At 42.6% G+C, this 18,038-nt stretch overlaps 1 protein-coding gene across 1 annotated transcript in view; it reads left to right on the forward strand.

Moving 5' to 3' along the window:
* Positions 1-18,038, forward strand: part of LOC145414371 (muscle calcium channel subunit alpha-1-like) — a 1,622,725-nt gene that overhangs the window by 210,704 nt on the left and 1,393,983 nt on the right. Inside the window, exons 3-5 of the mRNA XM_080283905.1 lie at positions 2,421-2,545; positions 5,640-5,745; positions 7,633-7,772. Coding sequence (XP_080140031.1) covers positions 2,421-2,545; positions 5,640-5,745; positions 7,633-7,772 — 371 coding nt within the window. The remainder of the gene's footprint in view (positions 1-2,420; positions 2,546-5,639; positions 5,746-7,632; positions 7,773-18,038) is intronic.

Here is an 18,038-nt window from a genome sequence, read left to right on the forward strand (position 1 = left end):
CACAACAACAGAGAAAAATCACGGTAATTTAACATAGTTTACGCAAGTAACATAAATAACATACAAGGAAATATTTTTCATCCGTATGCAAAAATAAATCGGTGAGGAAGAGGAGCTAGGAGGTTTCTGTGCCACCAAGAATGCGATCCTAAAATGCCTGTGTTATTATTGACGTATTAGCTTAACAGGGTGTATTGATGTTTGTGTGTGTGTGTGTGTATATGTTAGCTCTCCATTGATGTTGTAGTTGATGTGTAGTTAAAATTTTTTAGCCACCTGTATCGTCACATAAGACTGTTTTTTTTTTTTTTTCCTACAGTTATTATTTTTTATGTACTTTTTTTTGCTCAGGCCATGTGGTTTAATTTTGTTTAGGGGAGACTTTTTTCAAACTGTAGTGGTCGAAGCATTTCTCATTAATCTTCCCACTACATAAAATCTCTCCTGATCTGAATAAAATCTCTGGTCCGGTAACAAGATTAAATTAACAGGACCTTATCTTACTGCAAGAGTTAAGAAATCCTAGATAAAAATTCGCCCTTCAAGTATAGTCTGATTTTTACAGCATTCAGTGATAGTAAAGAAAAAAATTTTATGAGGGTTGGCGTCAGGACTTCATCAATACATTCATCCATTTATCATCCAGTCTTCTGTAGCCCCATGAGGAGTGTACTGTAGTGGTACAAGAAGTTTGAGACAGGGGTGACCAGTCGCTCGTCCCTGAGAGGAATTTTGTGAGCAGAAAACCCAGCCATCCCCCGGACTTTGAACTGTAAGAGTCGCATATGGTTGGAGTGCTTCAGCTCAATAGACCACCATTTATGAGCAACGTATTTATGGTTACCACCCAACATAGTGATTTTCCGGGTTACAGGAAGTGATAGTGCTTATCACTCAATTCTTTGTCAATATTAATAATAATAAAAAAAACGAGTTATACTTTTCATACTTCATTTTTTAACTTCATGAATCTGGTATAAGTTGGGGGGGAGGGCAGCGAAAAGGCAGGGGACAGGGCGACATGGAGGCTTTTTGTTTGTGGCCACCCCTTACGGGATTAAGGCGTCTGGCTACAGACAGGTAGATGAATCTGGTGAGGCCTGTAAACCTTGCCACGGCAGAGGGTTATTAAAAGCTGAGTATACATAATCAGTCCATTTTCAGCTGAATAAAATCGTTTGGAGGTGGGGAGAAGGGGGAAAGGTCACTGGATTCAGTGGGGTGACTTTCACTTCTGCCGAGAGAAGATTCAGACTTCTGATTTAGTAACGTTCAAAAGCCATCACACTTGGGGTTATTAATGGCCATTATGACGTATTAATCAAGTATATTAAAGCTGCAAGACTTCATGATGTATATGATTCATGCAAAATGAATTGATGAAGGAGGAGGTTTGGAAGGAAGTGTAGTTTCTGATGATGGTGATGATGATGAAAGTTCTAGCTGCCTTCCTCATAATGCAGTACAGTATAATTATTTTAAGTAGCAGATCCTATTTTGCCCCACAGCTGTAATATCGCGTAATTAAATACAGGTAGAGATAGCCTTTAAAATGAGAATTAATGATAGGTAGAGATAGCTATTAATGTGAGAACTAAAGACAGTTAGAGATAGCTTTTAAGTTGAGAAGTAAAGGCAGGTCGAGATAGCTTTCAAGGTGAGGATTAAAAACAGAAATCGCTTTCTAGGTGAGAATTAAAGATAGAGAGATTTTTTTTACGGCGAGAATTCAGTTGAAGATGTATTAATTTTCTCTTTTGTTTCCCCTTCCTTTCCCCTTTTTCCCTTACCTTACACTCCTTGTTTCCCTTAATGTTGCCCTGTTCTGTACCATATCCTCTACCTTATCCAATGCCTTATCATCTGCATTATCATTTTACCTTGTCTTCCACCTTATCATTTACCTTAACCTCTGCCTTAACTCGTACCTTAACCCCTTCCCTTTCCTCTACCCTATCCTTTACCTTATTTTACCATATCCTCCTCGCTGTCTTCTTATCTTCTGCCCTGTCAACTACCTTCTTGGCTACTCTCCTCCATTTTCTCCTTTATTCCTTCCATGCCGTCTGTTCCTTCTCTGATGTCTTCCCATTTTCCCCCATTATTCCCCTTTTTTTTTTTTTTCTCCTTGGCATCTTCCTCCCATCCCTACTCCTTCTCCCACCCCTCGCCATTTCTCTCTACCCTTGCCTACCCCTTCCCTATCCCTTCCCTCTCTTACCCACCCCCCTTGCCTATCCCTTCCCTCTCTTACCCACCCCTTGCCTATCTCTTCCCTTTCGTACCTACCACCTTCCCTATCCCTTCCCTTTCTTACCTACCACCTTTCCTATCCCTTCCCTCTCTTACTTACCCCTTTGCCTATCCCTTCCCCCTCATACATACCTCCTTGCCCCGTTGGCCGCCCCTTGCTCCCACAGCGAAGGCGGCCGCCGCCCCGCCGGCCCGTGGGCAAGGCCCCAGAGAACCGGCCGGCTCGAGCACTCTTCTGCCTGGGCCTCAAGAACCCCCTCAGGAAGGTGTGCATCGACGTGGTAGAATGGAAGTATCCTTTTGTACATATCAGCCACTAACACCAGTGTTATATTGGTGTCACTTACATTCCTTACACTTATTTGCAACAGATTTTATTTAGTGTGTATGTACAATATGTAACATGTATATGTGTATATGTATATGTAAGTACTTCTCTCAAGATGATGATGATGATGATAGTGATGATGGTAGTGGTGGTGGTAGTAATCTTGATGGTGATATTATTATTTTCTTAATTATTATTATATTGTTGTAGTTTTTATGAAACCTAATACTCAGCTTCAAACCATTACTGCACGTAGTATATTTCACGTAAAGCTTTGTATAGACTATGCAGAAATATCCACAAACGTAAATGAATAGCTCTAATTATGCCATGAATTTTGTTAATAGAGAAGTAATTGTGGCGTTTGCATACAGGTGGTGGTGAACGACGGTGATTTGGTTGGTAGTTATTGCGTTGGTGTGATTTGTGTGATGCGGTGGGGAGGAGAGAGAGAGAGATGAAGCTGTATGGAAGTGAAAGATATAACTATTGGGAAGAAACAGAGAATGGGGGAGGAGAGGAAATAAAACGAGAGGCATAAATTTTGTGGGAGAGAGAGAGAGAGAGAGAGAGAGAGAGAGAGAGAGCTGTATGAGACATTGAAGAAGAAACAGTGAAAGTGAGATCGAGTGAGAGGCAGTGGCAGTTAAAATAAAAGTGGTTTTTGAGAGAGAGAGAGAGAGAGAGAGAGAGAGAGAGAGAGAGGTATGCTCGTACACTCAAACCTAAATAGCAGGGAGCGTATCAACAGAGACCATCTCCATGGTAACCAGTCTCTCTCTCTCTCTCTCTCCAAAACGAATACATGCGCCCTTGAATTTGTCACCACACACACACACACACACACACACACACACACACACACACACACACACACACACACACACACACACACACACACACACACACACACACACACACACACACACACACACACACACACACACACACACACACACACACACACACACACACACACACACACACACACACACACAGCGCCTCTCCAACTAACATTAAAGATCATAGTTCCTTCAGCAAAGCACGGCAAGGCCTTTAGGAGAGAGAGAGAGAGAGAGAGAGAGAGAGAGAGGTGGGAAGATTTTGACGAATAAGCGTGATGAAAATAGAAAAGGATGGAAAGTGATGAGAACGAAGGATAAGTAGGTAGACCTTAATTGACAGGTAGCTAGATGAAAATATAGACAGAAAGAGTGTGTGTGTGTGTGTATGTGTTCATTTTTCAGTGTCTGTAATATAAACAAATATCATTTTGTGGTCAGTATCCCCCCAAAAAAATAAATAAATAAAAATCAATCAGTTCTTTTATATAATATACCATCTCATTTTAGTTCGTTCTTTTGCTATTCCCGAGCTGTTTTTGAAAGTAAGAGTCATACTTTTTTTCTTATTTTAGGTCAGAGACTTATTCTGCACACAACATCACACTCATCTATGTGACGTATCCACCTCACCCTTAAAATACAATGATAAAATGCCGCCATACTTAATCATCTTCAGCTTTAAGACATTATACAGATATATAGGGTAGTCCATATATAACACTCCTCCTATACTCCGTCGGGTTACATTGTTGATTTTCTGTGTGTGTGTGTGTGTGTGTGTGTGTGTGTGTGTGTGTGTGTAATTCACCGGGTCGGTCAGGATCACTTGATGGTCGTGATCGTCAGCTTTTACCCTCCCGGAAGGGAGCTGAGAGCTCATATAGTCCGATCTAAGGGCAAGGCTGTGACCTTCACACACGCACACACCCGTCCCCTTGCTCGAGGGGGACAGTAACCACCCACTTCGTCAGTGAAACTTTTCGCAACCTGAGCGAGGCGCGAACTCCCGTTCACCAGTTGGCAAGCGAGAACGTTACCACTGCACCAGCGAGCGGTGTGTGTGTGTGTGTGTGTGTGTGTGTGTGTGTGTGTGGGACAACCCAGTCAGCACTGTCCCTCTCTACTCTGCCTTGGTACAATTCAAAAGGTGCGAATAACCCACGCCCACTACCATATTCACACCCACACCAGCAGACTGAGCAGACCCCACAACGCTTGGGGAACGTTGTGAATGGGACACCCAGTGCTTTCTGTTTTGGCTCTCCTGACGAGTTTATGTAGCTCAGGATACATTGTTCCAACTGGAGAGAGAGAGAGAGAGAGAGAGAGAGAGAGAGAGCTAATCATGGCTGTAGTGCTCTGTTGTGAAATAAATCGGCAGTTTAATATTCATACATATTTTCTTGGTCGTTTTTCTTTATACTCATCATAATGGTCATCATCATCATCAGCACGAGGCATCACCACCACTACTACTGTCCTCCTCATCATCATTAGCTTTACTACCATCACCATCACATTCATCACTATCACCACCATCATTATCTTGTCACGACTGGACAATCCATTATTCTTAATTTTTGCCACGCCATAATTAAGCTTCTTTCTCCTCTTCCCAACGAGAACCTTTCCTAATGCTTAATAAACTTGTTTGACAGTTACAGTGTGATTATGACGTGTTGTATAAAAAGTGTGATGCTGTGTGTTGATAGGTGTGATGAGGTGTGTTGGTAACTATAAGAGATGATGATGCGTTGGTAATGCGTGGTGTGTGTTGGTGTATGGGTGATGATGTGTGTTGGTAATTAAAATAAGTGTGGTGATGTATTGGTAATGTGTGATGAAGTATTAGTGTGATGATATATTGGTAATGTATGATTTATGTTGATATGTGTGGTAAAGTTAGTCGGTAATGTGATGTGTTAGCGCGTTGGTGGTGTTGGTAATGCCACATGACGCCTACTGGGTAACCAACCGTGGAGGTGGTGATGATGGTGGTCGTGATGTAATGACACCACCATAACAACATCTAGTAGGCCACTCGATGTTGTGCACGGTTTCGTCTTACACTATGGCCTGCGTTAAGTTCGCTCGTCGTCGTCCTCCTGGACCTGCGCCCTCCTGGTTTTCCCCTTTCAGGAGTGTTATATTCTCTCTCTGCCGCATTCACATTTGCCCAAACAACTCTCCTTCCTTAACCTTTCGCCCCTCAGACCCTTCGAGTGGTTTATCCTGCTCACCATCTTTGCCAACTGCGTCGCCTTGGCCGTCTACACGCCATACCCAAATTCAGACTCCAATTCCACCAACAATCATCTAGTAAGTTACCTTTTGTTTTGTTTCTTTGTATTTTTAAAGGTGGAATATGTTAGGTGTGCCCGTCCTCAGTTCCCCCCCCCCTCTCTCTCTCTCTCTCTCTCTCTCTCTCTCTCAAGCATTTAATTACTAGTTTTTCTCTCAGTCCAACAATATCTTAAGGTGTTAGAGTGAATAAATACAACGCAGGTGCACTAACAGCAGATAAATAATATAAAAATCAAGTACATGGTATTGTAAGCCTGACATTTATTTATTTTAGTTTATTTATGTACTGTACTTATTTATTTCTGGCGTGAAACTGGGTGCACCGGTTTCGAACAGGGCTGATTCCTCTAGGTCAGTTACCCACCGTTAACCCCCTTCAGTTAGATGACCTATTTTTAACACTGATTCTCGCTACCTACAGACGAGTGGAGGGATTATATACGTCTTTCATTAATTCATTTACCAATAATAGGCCTACCCAGAGACAGCAACAGTATTCTAGAAAAGGGCGTCACCAGACTCAGAGTTTAGTGTTGTGCCTCGGACCCCTACATTTTACAGGAAGAGTAACTTTTTTTTTTTTTTTTTTTTATGGGACCATATTGTAAGTGGTTTTGGAGATTTCGGAACATGTCTTCATTGCCGATTTATTCTGCACATTACACTTCATTAACTTTCGTATGTTTTTGATGCGCACAATATTAAGCCTTTATAAATAACATACAGGACAATGATCATGTGTATTATGAACAATAAATCGCCAAGGAAAGCTTGCGACGAAGCCTCCCGTGCCATATAGAATACATTAATTTGGGTATATAGCACCACTTCACAAATGACGTTTTTTTATTTATTATTTTTATTTTTTTTTCAAATATTTTCAGGTTCCGTGAAGATTTACGAACTGGGTGCATTAAATTTATTCCCTTTTTACTCAAACTTGGCCTATAAATCCCATCCCTTCATGAGTTGCGATAAGAGGTTAATACTGGAATATGATATTAGTCACGAGTAACTGCTGTGGAAGAGATGTAGAGCCAAAGCTTTGTCTTAGTATACCATATAACCACCTTAAATTATCCGCAAAAGGACGAAAATCTGGGCCAGGCTAAGGTAAAGGCACTATATCCGTTTTATCTTAACTTGGCCCAGAATGTCCTTTTAGAGCTAATTCCACGTACCTGAGTGAAAGAAAAGGTCAGTGCTATGGTCCTACATTGTTTTCATAGCACTTCTTCGTGACGAACATAGTATTCTGGTGTTCATTTATTACTGCAGTTGAGCAGTCATTGTGGAAAGGTAGTAGTTATAGGCCAGGTTAGAATAAAGGAGATATAGTGTTAATTATTAATTGGTTCTTGATACATCCTGATGATTTTACTTTTTTTTTTTTTTTTCTGAACTGGAGGGGTTATATGGAGCCTTCATTGGCCTCCTCACTGTTAGAGATCCTTCCTTTATTTCAGTAATAGGTCTGGTGGTAGCCTGTGTAAAATGTAAACTACGTCATAGGATTGAAGGTGTTAAGCTGAATTTGTGACGTTAGCTAGAAGAAATACATATACAGGGTGGTCCGTCAACAGCGCTCCAGTACAAACAAACCTGGCCTATCGTGTGTGTTGTGGGGACGGCTCAGTTTGTTGATGTGTGCGTAGGTGTGGCAGTGGGTAGAAGAAATGAATAAATGATGCAGGGTGGACACCAACACACGTACTGAGCTGCGCCACAACACAAAAGAAGTCGTCCTGTTAAGTGGAATAGGAGCGATATTAACGGACCAGCCTGTAGTAATGTATAGAAGATAAAGTCCTTGTTACTGAAGACATCCTGATTAATTTCTCTCTCTCTCTCTCTCTCTCTCTCTCTCTCTCTCTCTCTCTCTCTCTCTCTCTCTCTTTCCAGGAACAAATCGAGATCATCTTTATGGTGATCTTTACCCTCGAGTGCTTTATGAAAATTATAGCGTACGGATTCATGCTCCACCCTGGGGCCTACATCCGGAGCGTATGGAATTCTTTAGATTTTCTCATCGTCGTTATTGGGTAAGTGTTTTTATTTTTCCATCACTTTCTTTTGTAATTGTGTGTGTGTGTGTGTGTGTGTGTGTTGGGGGGTGAGTGGGTGTTTTGTGTGTGTGTGTGTGTGTGTGTGTGTGTTGGGGGGTGAGTGTGTGTTTTGTGTGTGTGTGTGGGGGGGTGTTTAGTGTGTGTGTGTGTGTGTGTGTGTGTGTGTGTGTGTGTGTGTGTGTGTGTGTAATTTCAATGAATACTATAATATCACCCCTGGACTTATATTTGGAATGTAGGGAATATTTAGAGTTTGCTCACTGTCGTTATGGGGTAAGCATGTACTTTTAATTACCCTTTTGTCCATACACCCGATTAAAAAAAAAAAAAAAAAAACGTGGGAGGGATGCCATGATATCGTAAATGATCAACGTAGCTGGAGATGTTGCCAGGCGATTTATACAGTATATCATCTGGAAGTACAGTCGTGGGCATAAATAATCACCTATCATCTGGTACCCCGTGCCTGAGGCTGGCTCCTTTATGCGCGGCAAGACACAATGGAGTAAGAGGAGCTGAGAGGGAGGGGCCAGGGAGAGAAGGGGAGGTGGGTGGCGTGAGGGAGGGAAGGGAGGGGAGGGAGACTGAAAAGCGAAGTGGTGGTCACATTATTTGTCTACTTTCATTCATTCAGGGCATGATAAAGGAGTTAATATTCAGTAGATAATGCTGCATTACATTTTGTATAGCGGCGTCAGATAACAAACTTTAGATAGGTGGTAGTAGTAGTAGTAGTTGTTCCCTAGGCAGTCTGGCCGAACAGCCCCGAGTCCCTTAGGAAGGCCATGGCCGAAACCGGGCTTTCCCACAGAGCTCTCAAAGAGTGTATGTTGTGTTGTTGGCATAGGTGATTGTGTGCAATGCAGTCTTCCATAATGTACTTAATAGTATGGGGTGCTGTGTTGCTTCCTGGACAGGCATCAGCGACGGAGTCATCCAGCCTCTTCTGGTAGCTTAAGAGGGCTGGATGGTGCCCACATCTCAGCCTGTCCAGGTGGACCCTGTCCTCACGAGGAAGATAGGATTCAGAAGGGTAGATGTCAGGAGGCCGTGCATGCAGCTTTGTGTTGTCTTTAAGTGACTGAATGGAGCGGCGAGTGATCTGAGTGTGGATATGTTTCTGGAAGCTGGTCTGAGGTGGGCGAGGGTGGAGAGATGACAGTATTTGTGTATGGAATCGTGTGCTGGGTGTTGTTTTGATGTTCCTTGGTGTGGGTGGATGTGCTACCATGTACTGCAGTCGATGTTGTGGGTTTGTGGAGGCTGCAGCAAGAAACTGGGTGCCTCTTATATCTAGGTGATCCTTGACTTTGAGGACTTTGGTTTCTTGATGTAGGTGGTCTGTGGGTGTAGTAGCTGTGCAGCCTGTGATTACTTTTAGGGCCTTGTTCTGTATGGTCTGCAGTGTTGTAGTGTGTTTTGGTCAGGTTAGAAGCCCAGGCAGGGCTTGCATAATTCATCACTGAACGTATGTATTGTTTGTATACAGTGGTGGTGGTTTCTTTGTTGTGTCCGAATGTTGTATGGGCAAGTGACCTCAAAGCATTGAGTCTTGGTGTTATTTTATTTTTAATGTTTGTTGTAATGTGTTGTTTAAATGACATTGATGTATTGTATGTTACACCAAGGATTGTGTGTGTGTGTGTGTGTGTGTGTGTGTGTGTGTGTGTGTGTGTGTGTGTGTGGTAGGGGAGTGTTGTTTATGGTGAGGTGTGGGATGTGACTGTGTTCTGCTGTCCAGTTTGTGAGAAGAGTCACTGTAGATTTGGCTGGGGCCATTTTGAGCCTTTTGAGGTGAACCATTCGTGTAATGTGTTGAGGTAAGGTTGAATGATGTGTGCAGCTGTGTTTGCGTTTTGGTGTGTACATGTAAGTGTTATATCATCTGCATAGGAAGCTATGTGTATCTGTGGTGTGTGAGGTGTGGGTACGTCGTGCATGTATAGATTAAAGAGTGTAGGGGACAAAACAGATCCTTGGGGGACGCCGTTTGTGAAGTTTCTGATGTTAGAAGACTGACCGGCAAATGTTACGTGTGCACATCTGCCTGCTAAGTAGTTTGCCAGCCATCTTTTTGTGTTATTGTGCAGGTTTGTGTTGAGTATTTTGTTTGTGAGGTTGTGGCGGGGGATGGCATCAAAAGCTTTGCTAATGTCTAGTGTGACTAGGAGTGTTCTGTGTGGTGGCCTAGCTGAATTTATGCCATCGAAAACTCTCTGTGTAAGGTCTGTAAGAAGGGTGTTTGTGGAGTGTAGTGCCCTGAAGCCATGTTGTGACTGGGCTAGGGGAATGTGGGGTGTGACTAGTTGTAGTATCAGTCGTTCGGTGACTTTAGAGGGGGTGCAGAGGAGTGTGATGGGGCGATGTGAGGAGGGTAACGTGGGGTCTTTGTTGGGTATAGGGATAGTGATGATATTGCCATGCTTCCAGATGTTGGGTATTATGTTGTGTGAGTAGCTGTAGTTTGATATGTTGGTGAGTGCTTGTATGCCTTGTGGTCCTAGGTGTTTAAGGTGAATGTTGCTTATGTTGTCTGGTCCACAGGCAGATGAGTGCTTGAGGTTGGTAATGATGTGCTTGGTCTGGTTGTATGTGAAAGGTTCTTAGTCTGGGTCTGTGGGGAACTGTCTCTTACGTCTGATGATACGTCGGTCTTCCGGATGGGGGGTTAGATGGCTGACTTGTGAAAAGTGATTGATGAGAGTGTGTGCTTGTTGTTTGTTTGAGGGTATGGTGTCTGTTGTTGTGATGGCAGCATGTGATTGTGTGGTGTTGCTGTTGGAAAGTGTGATGCTGTTTAGTGTTTTGTAAAGTTTGCTGATGTTTGTTTTGTGGTCAAGTGTTTGGAGGTAATTTTTCCAGTTTAGTGTTTGCTGTTCTGATATTTTACTGTTTATCTGAGTGTTGAGTTCTTGTATTTGTTGTATGGTGTCTTGTGTGTGGGGTGTTGGGGAGTGTCGCAGTGTGTCTCGTTGTCTGATGAGGCCTTGAATTTCTGGTGTGAAGTTGGGGTTCTCTCTCTTTCTGTTGCCTCTAGGGATGTGTCTTTTGTCTGCGTTTTGTATGATTGTATTGAAAGTGTGCACAGCGGTGTTGATGTTTGTGATGGGTGTACTGTTTAGTGTTTCGAAATGTTGTTGTTTCAGTTACAAAGGCCTCCCAGTTGGCTCTCTTATAATTAGTGTATGTGTGTTTGTGGCCGGCTGGGGTGATTCTGGTTTTGGTAGTGATGATGATTGGGAGGTGATCAGAACCTAGGGTTTTGACCACTCTCCATGATGTAGTGGGAGCGAGGTTTGGGGAGCAGAAGGTGATGTCTGGAGATGATGGGAGGAAGAGGGCTTGGTGTGGGATATGGGTATGTTGGTCTAGACTGTTTAGTATGAAAAGATGATCAGTCTGGGATTGTAGTACCAGCCCTCTGTCTGTGTCAGGGTTGTTGACATAGGTGGTGATATCAATTGCTGGGTCGTGAGAGAAATATACTGACGTGACAGATCAAACATTAGTGCAGAGCCGTCAATACTGTGTGGGTCTAGATTGTCAATGCGTGGGAGCCAGGGAACGAGAGGACGCTGGCCCGCCTCCTCCAGCACGCCACAGACGAGCGGGAGCTGTTCAGACGAAACCAGCGAACCATCAACAACATTGTTTCCTCAGTGCTGTGAAGACTGCAATAAGTTATTGAGGCAGGAGGCCACTGGACTACTTAGGGTACTAAGGCTTTCCTTGTTGCTTTGGCTTTGCCAGTGTCAGTAAACATTGACAAAGATATATTTTGGGAGTTTGGGTAGGATTTTGTTTTATTTTCCTATTAACATTTTATGAGAGCTATCGTAATTATATCCACCCATGTGCACAGACATAAAATTTATTTATCTTTTATGCACAGTTATCTTAAATAGCATTTTCATAACGACATGCCATAAAATAGTTGACATGATGGTCACTGTATAGAGGAAGTGTATCTCTAGAGGATGATTATATTTACTGTGGCAACAGCCATGTCAAAGGTTGCATATGATATTTAGTTCCAAAATTAATATTACATGTAAGGGTAAAGGACGTTTCGTAATTAAACATTACGGAAGTCAAAGCCATCCAGATTCCATTCTGCGTCCGAAGTCAAAATATACGGATAAACACAAATATCTGGCTCCGCACTAATATTTGATCTGTCACGTCAGTATATTTCTTTCACAACCCAGCCCTTGATATCACCACCAATCTAAAACTTGTTATCTGACGCCGGTATACAAGATGTAATGCAGCATTATCTACCGAATATTAACTCTTTATATCATGCCCTGAATGAAAGAAAATAGACAAATACTGTGACCACCACTTCGCATTCATTCTCGCTCCTCTACCTTCCCTTCCTCCCCTCACTCACTCTACTCCCCCCCCCAACACCATCACACGTTCCCCCACCCACCTTCCCTTCTCTCTCTGGCCTCTCCCTCTCAGCCCCTCTTGCTCCACTGTGACTTGTGGCGCATAAAAGGAGGCAGCCTGAGGCAAGGGGTACTGGAGGAAGGTGATTATTTATGACCACGACTGCACATAGGATAGAATTACTGACAAGGAAATGCAGTATTAAGCAAGAGCTATATATGCCACGAAACCAAGCTTTTTTTTTTTTTTTTAATAGAACGGAGGAAGGAAAAAAAAAAAAATAATCCATACACCAGATTACTGGTGTCCTCTGTTCATAAAATATCTGAAACAGTTAGACTTGAACAGCTGTGGGTTGAAATTAGGAGGGAAACAACTCTGGGGCAGCGAGTTCCAGAGAGATGCAGTTCGGGGAATGAAAGAATTCTGATAGGCAGAAGTTCTGCAATATGGCTGATTGGCATTCCAGTCATGAGCGCTACCAGATACCCGAGTAGCACGAGGGAAGGCATGGAGAGGTGGCAACATGGACGCAACTTCGTCTGAGCATTTGCCAAAAAAAAATATCCGTAAAATAATGCAAGGGAGGCAACATTCCTTCTTACTTGCAGGGGAGGTAGTTTATTTGTAATGGCAGGGTTGTTAATAATTCTAACAGCTTTGTTTTGAATTTTATCTAGTTGTTTTAATGCAACCTCTCCACATCCATTCCACAAGGGTGAGCAATATTCAAGCTGAGAGCGCACATGACCAACTGCTCATCAGCGAAGAAGTTGCGGACTCTGTACAATAATCCAAGTTTCTTAGATGCGGTTTTAGCAAGTGATCTAACATGAAAGGTCCAGCTGAGGTCATTGTTAAGTGAGACGCCAAGAATTTCAGTACTTTTGGAGATGGGAATATTAGTGGCACTGAAGGTAATGTACGAATCTGGCAATATCTGTCCATTAGTAAATTGTATATATTTAGTTTTACTAGAATTAAAAGAGATAAGGTTGTTTTGTCCCCATTCACTGATCGTAGATAGGTCTTGATTTATGGAGATGGCTGTACTGAGTTGAGAGGTAGAGATATTAGACTTTGTAAATGGGTGTCTGAGTGTGAATGAACTATGTAGTGTTGTGCTGGGAGGGGGTTGGTGATAGCCAATACCCTCTTCAGGCATAAAATGATCCACAGGTATACATGGCGAGTGATGAGAAGGGTGGGTGGTGAACTGAATGAAAGGAAGGCAATGATTGATTATGTGTGTGTGGATGAAAGGATGCGAAGATGTGTAATGGATGCAAGAGCTTATAGAGGTTGGGGGAGTGGACTTTCTGACCACTACTTGGTGGTGGCCAGAATTAGGATTCAAGTAAGATGGAGGAATAGAAGAAGGGAAAGACGAGAGGAAGGAGTAGTTGCAAGGAGAGTGGAAAGGTTACAAGAGGATGAGAAAAAGGCAGAGTATAAGAGAGAAGTGGAGGAACGATTGGGCAAATATGAATTGGAGCAGATGGGAGATGTGGAAGGTGTGTGTAGGATATTTACAGAAGAAATATGTGCAGCATGTGATGTGGTGTGTGGAAGGAAGAGAAGACAGAGGGGGGTGCAAGGAACAGCGTGGTGGACTGAAGAGGTGAGACAGGCTGTGGCACAAAAGAAGAAAGCATACAATGAATGGATGAGAAATAGGGGCGTGGAAGAAGTTGAGAGGCGGAAGAGAGAGTTATATGTAGAAAGAAAGAGAGAGGTGAAAAGATTAGTAAGAGAGAGTAAGAAGAGATCGGATGAGGAATTTGGAAGGAATTTGAGTGTAAAGTGGAGGGACTGTAAGAAAATGTTCTGGAAAGAGGTGAAAAGAGTAAGACAGGGTGGAAGTGAAGTTAGCAGGGGAGTGAAAGATAAAAATGGTAGATTACTAGTGGAGAAGGGAGAAAAAGTGAGCACATGGAGAGAACACTTTAAGGAATTGTTGAACATAGAGGATAGAAGTAATGCAAGTATAAGTGGCTGGGGAATGGCTGGGAGAAGGAGGGAGGTGAGAAGACAGGAAGAAATCAGTAGGATAGAAGTTGTGGAAGCATTGAAGAAAGTTAAATCGGGGAAAGCCCCAGGATTTGATGGAGTGTGTGGTGAAATGCTGAAGCATGGGGGAGAGATAGTAGTAGAATGGATGTGGAAGATGTGCAGATTAGCCTGGGAGGAAGGTAGAGTCCCGGAGGATTGGAAGTCAGGTATAATTATTCCCTTGTACAAAGGAAAAGGGGAAAAAGAAGTGTGTGGTAATCATAGGGGCATTTGTCTTCTTAGTATAATAGGAAAAGTGTATGGTAGGATACTTATTGACAGAGTTAGAGAAAGAACAGAGAAATTAGTTGGAGAAGAACAGGGAGGCTTTAGGAAGGGAAGAGGTTGTGTAGATCAGAGATTCATTCTTAGATCTTTAGTGGAAAAGTTTCTAGAGAAGGGAAAGAAGTTGTATGCGGCTTTCATGGATTTGGAGAAAGCATATGACAGGGTGGATAGACAAGGATTGTGGAAAGTGTTAAGAATATATGGAGTAGATGGGAAATTGTTGAATGCTGTGAAGAGTATGTACGATGATGCTAAGGCTGCAGTGCGTGTGGATGGTGAACTAAGTGAATTTTACTCTTTGAAAGTTGGGTTGAAACAGGGATGTGCCATGTCTCCATGGTTGTTCAATCTGTACAGTCGGCCACAGGAAAAAGTATACAAAGGGAGAAATATAAACACTAAAAGTATAGCATTTTCTCGGCCGATGTTTTTATATCAGATAGAAAGGGAAACAGCTCAGGATAATCTTTCTCCGTTCAGTTGTTGATGCTGTTCAGGGCAGTGTTATTTATTAAAATCCTACAAGAAGGGACTAGAGGTGTATACTTTTTCCTGTGGCCGACTGTACATGGATGGGGTAATAAAAGAGGTACAAGGTAGGGTAGTGGATGTTGGAGTGGCCCTGGTGAGAGAGGATAGTGTTTGGAAACTCCCTGTACTGTTGTTTGCAGATGATACTGTGTTGTTGAGTGAAGACGAAGGGGAGCTGCAAGGCTTGGTGGATGAGTTTGCAAGTGTGTGTAAGAAACGGAATCTAAAGGTGAATGTAGGGAAGAGTAAAGTGATGGTCTTTGAGAGAGGTGAAGTCAGTGAATGTACAGCGAGGTTGGATGGTGAGGAATTGGAAAATGTGAGTACGTTTAAGTACTTGGGTAGTGTGATGAGTAAGGATGGAGGTTTGGAGGGTGAAGTGCTTGAAAGGGTACAGCAGGGAAGAAAGGTTGCTGGTTCTTTGAAAGCAGTGGTAAGAAACAGGGAAGCATGGAAGTGAAAGAGTTACTACATGACAGTATTGTGATACCAACTTTAACGTATGGAAGTGAAGCTTGGACGTTGTTGGAAGGACACAAGTCAAGAGTGAGAGCAGTGGAAATGAGTTATTTAAGAGGAGCCTGTGGAGTCACATGGAGAGACAGGCTGACGAATGAGGATATAAAGGAGCATTGTGGTGTGGATGTGGATGTGCTAGGAAGCGTTATGAGGAACACACTGAGGTGGTTTGGCCATGTGGAGAGGATGGAGGGTGAAAGACTGACGAAGAGAGTGTATGTGAGTGAGGTGGAGGGGGGAAGAGGGAGGGGGAGGCCGAGGATGAGATGGGAGGGATGGGGTGGAGAGGTATATGAGAGAGGGGGGTGTGAGTTGGGAGCAGGGCAGTGAAATGGCGGGGGACAGGGCGACTTGGAGGCGATTTGTTTGTGGCCACCCCAAACGGGATTGAGGCGTCTGGCAATAGATAAATAGATAGATAGACTAGCATTAAAAGAGACAAGGTTTTTTGTACCCATTCACTGATCGTTGATAGGTCTTGATTTATGGGGATGGCTGTACTGAGTTGAGAGGTAGAGATATTAGACTTTGTAAATGGGTGTCTGAATGTGAATGAACTATGTAGTGGTGAGTCATCTGCGTATGAATGGATGGGATTGTGGGTGACAGATAAGAGATCATTAATATGAACCAGGAATAGGGTTGGCGCCAGAACTGACCCCTGCGGCACGCCGGCGTTAATTGAGTGGAAATTGGAATATACATCATCTACTTTTACTCTTATTTTCCTGTCACTAAGATATGAAGAAATCAAAGGAACAAAAGACGTTAGTCCATAGCAAGGAAGTTTGGACAGCAGGGAACGGTGCCATACTCTGACGAAAGCTTTAGAAATATCAAGAGCTACTGCATGAGTTTCTCCATGTAGATCAATTGATTGATAGATGGTATGAGTTAGGAGATTGAGTATGTCAATGGTGGATCTTTCGTGGCGAAAACCATATTGTCTATCACTAATTAAGTTGTTGGATTCAAGATGTTTAACAATGTGCTCATTAAAGTTTCAAATACCTTACCAAGAGAAGATGTGACAACTATTGGTCTGTAATCAGAGGGGTCAGAGGAACTTCATTTCTTCGGAATTGGGTGGATATTGGCTTCTTTCCATGAATTTGGTAATAAAGAAGTACGTATGCATAGTCTGAATAATTTAGCTAGAACAGAGGCAAGTTCAGAGGAACACTTTTTCAAAACAATTGGCGGAATTCTATCTGGGCCTGGAGCTTTGTTGGTAGGTAAATTGTCTAGGATAGATTTTACGTATCTTGTCTGTATTTTAAGTGGGGCAGTTTCGGGAGAGTTAAGTTCCAGTACTGGGACATTCTGGCTGGTATCGTCTATGGTAGAGTTTCTGACAATTGTACTGGCAAAAATATCTGCTTTCCCACGCGGGTCATTTGTAATGTTGTCATCTGAAGATTTTAGTGGGGGAATGGAAGATGACTTGTTAAAGTTATTATTGAAAAAGTTAAGTTTTGACCAGAATACTCTGTTGTCATTAGGGTTGTTAAGTAGTTTTGATGCTTGCTTTTGAAGAAAGTTTGATTTAGCAAGATTTAATACAGCATTTGCATGATTTCTAGCAATTTTAAATTGAGAAAGTGATCCAGATGTTTTATATTTTAGGTAAGAGTTATATGCTAATGACTTTTGGGCTGTTGCTCTGGCACAGTTGCCATCAAACCATTTTGGAGAGTTCGATCTTTTAACTGTTGACTTGGTATGAATAAATCCATACCAGCTAGTATTAAGTCGCAAATGTGGGACTGGGTGGAATTGGGATCACTAGAGAAGAAAGACTGCTATGGAATGTCAGCAAGATAATTTCTAAATCCATCCCAGTTTGCCCTATCAAAGTGCCATCGGGTCACCCTGACAGGTTCAGAACGGGAAGGTGTGGGGTGGTTAACTAAAGAGGCTTTGATGAGATTGTGGTCAGAGGATCCAGGTGGTGACAGTACCTCTATCCTGTATTGATCTGGATTATTTGTCAAGAATAAATCCAAGAGATGGGCATTATGGTCAGGACTATCAGGTACTCTGGTTGGTTGCTTTACCAGCTGGGTGAGATTAAATGATTCTGCAAACAGCGTTCACTCTAGACCAGTGTCGTCAGTCCTGGCAGAATGCAATAACCATTCAACATTATGTATGTTAAAATCACCCAAAATGGTTATTTCGGTGCTAAGGGCAAGGTTAAGGTTACTCAATTGTGTGGATATGGAATCAAATACTCTTGGATCCGAAGAAGCATCGGGGGAGCGATAAATGTGGAGTAGAATAATTTTGGATTTTGCAACGGCCATCGTCTGTAGTGACATATTGTTTCACACAAAGTTTGCGCAAATACATTAAAAAGCCTCCTCTTTGAACGAATCATGACAGCAGGGGGAATAGTTAAGGTAGTTTCTTTAGCTGAGGAGACAATTATTCTCTTTAATTTTCTGCAATCAAAGT

The sequence above is a fragment of the Coenobita brevimanus genome, chromosome 99 (assembly GCF_032717465.1).
Source record: "Coenobita brevimanus isolate Jiangsu-jjx chromosome 99, ASM3271746v2, whole genome shotgun sequence".
NCBI lineage: Eukaryota > Metazoa > Arthropoda > Malacostraca > Decapoda > Coenobitidae > Coenobita > Coenobita brevimanus.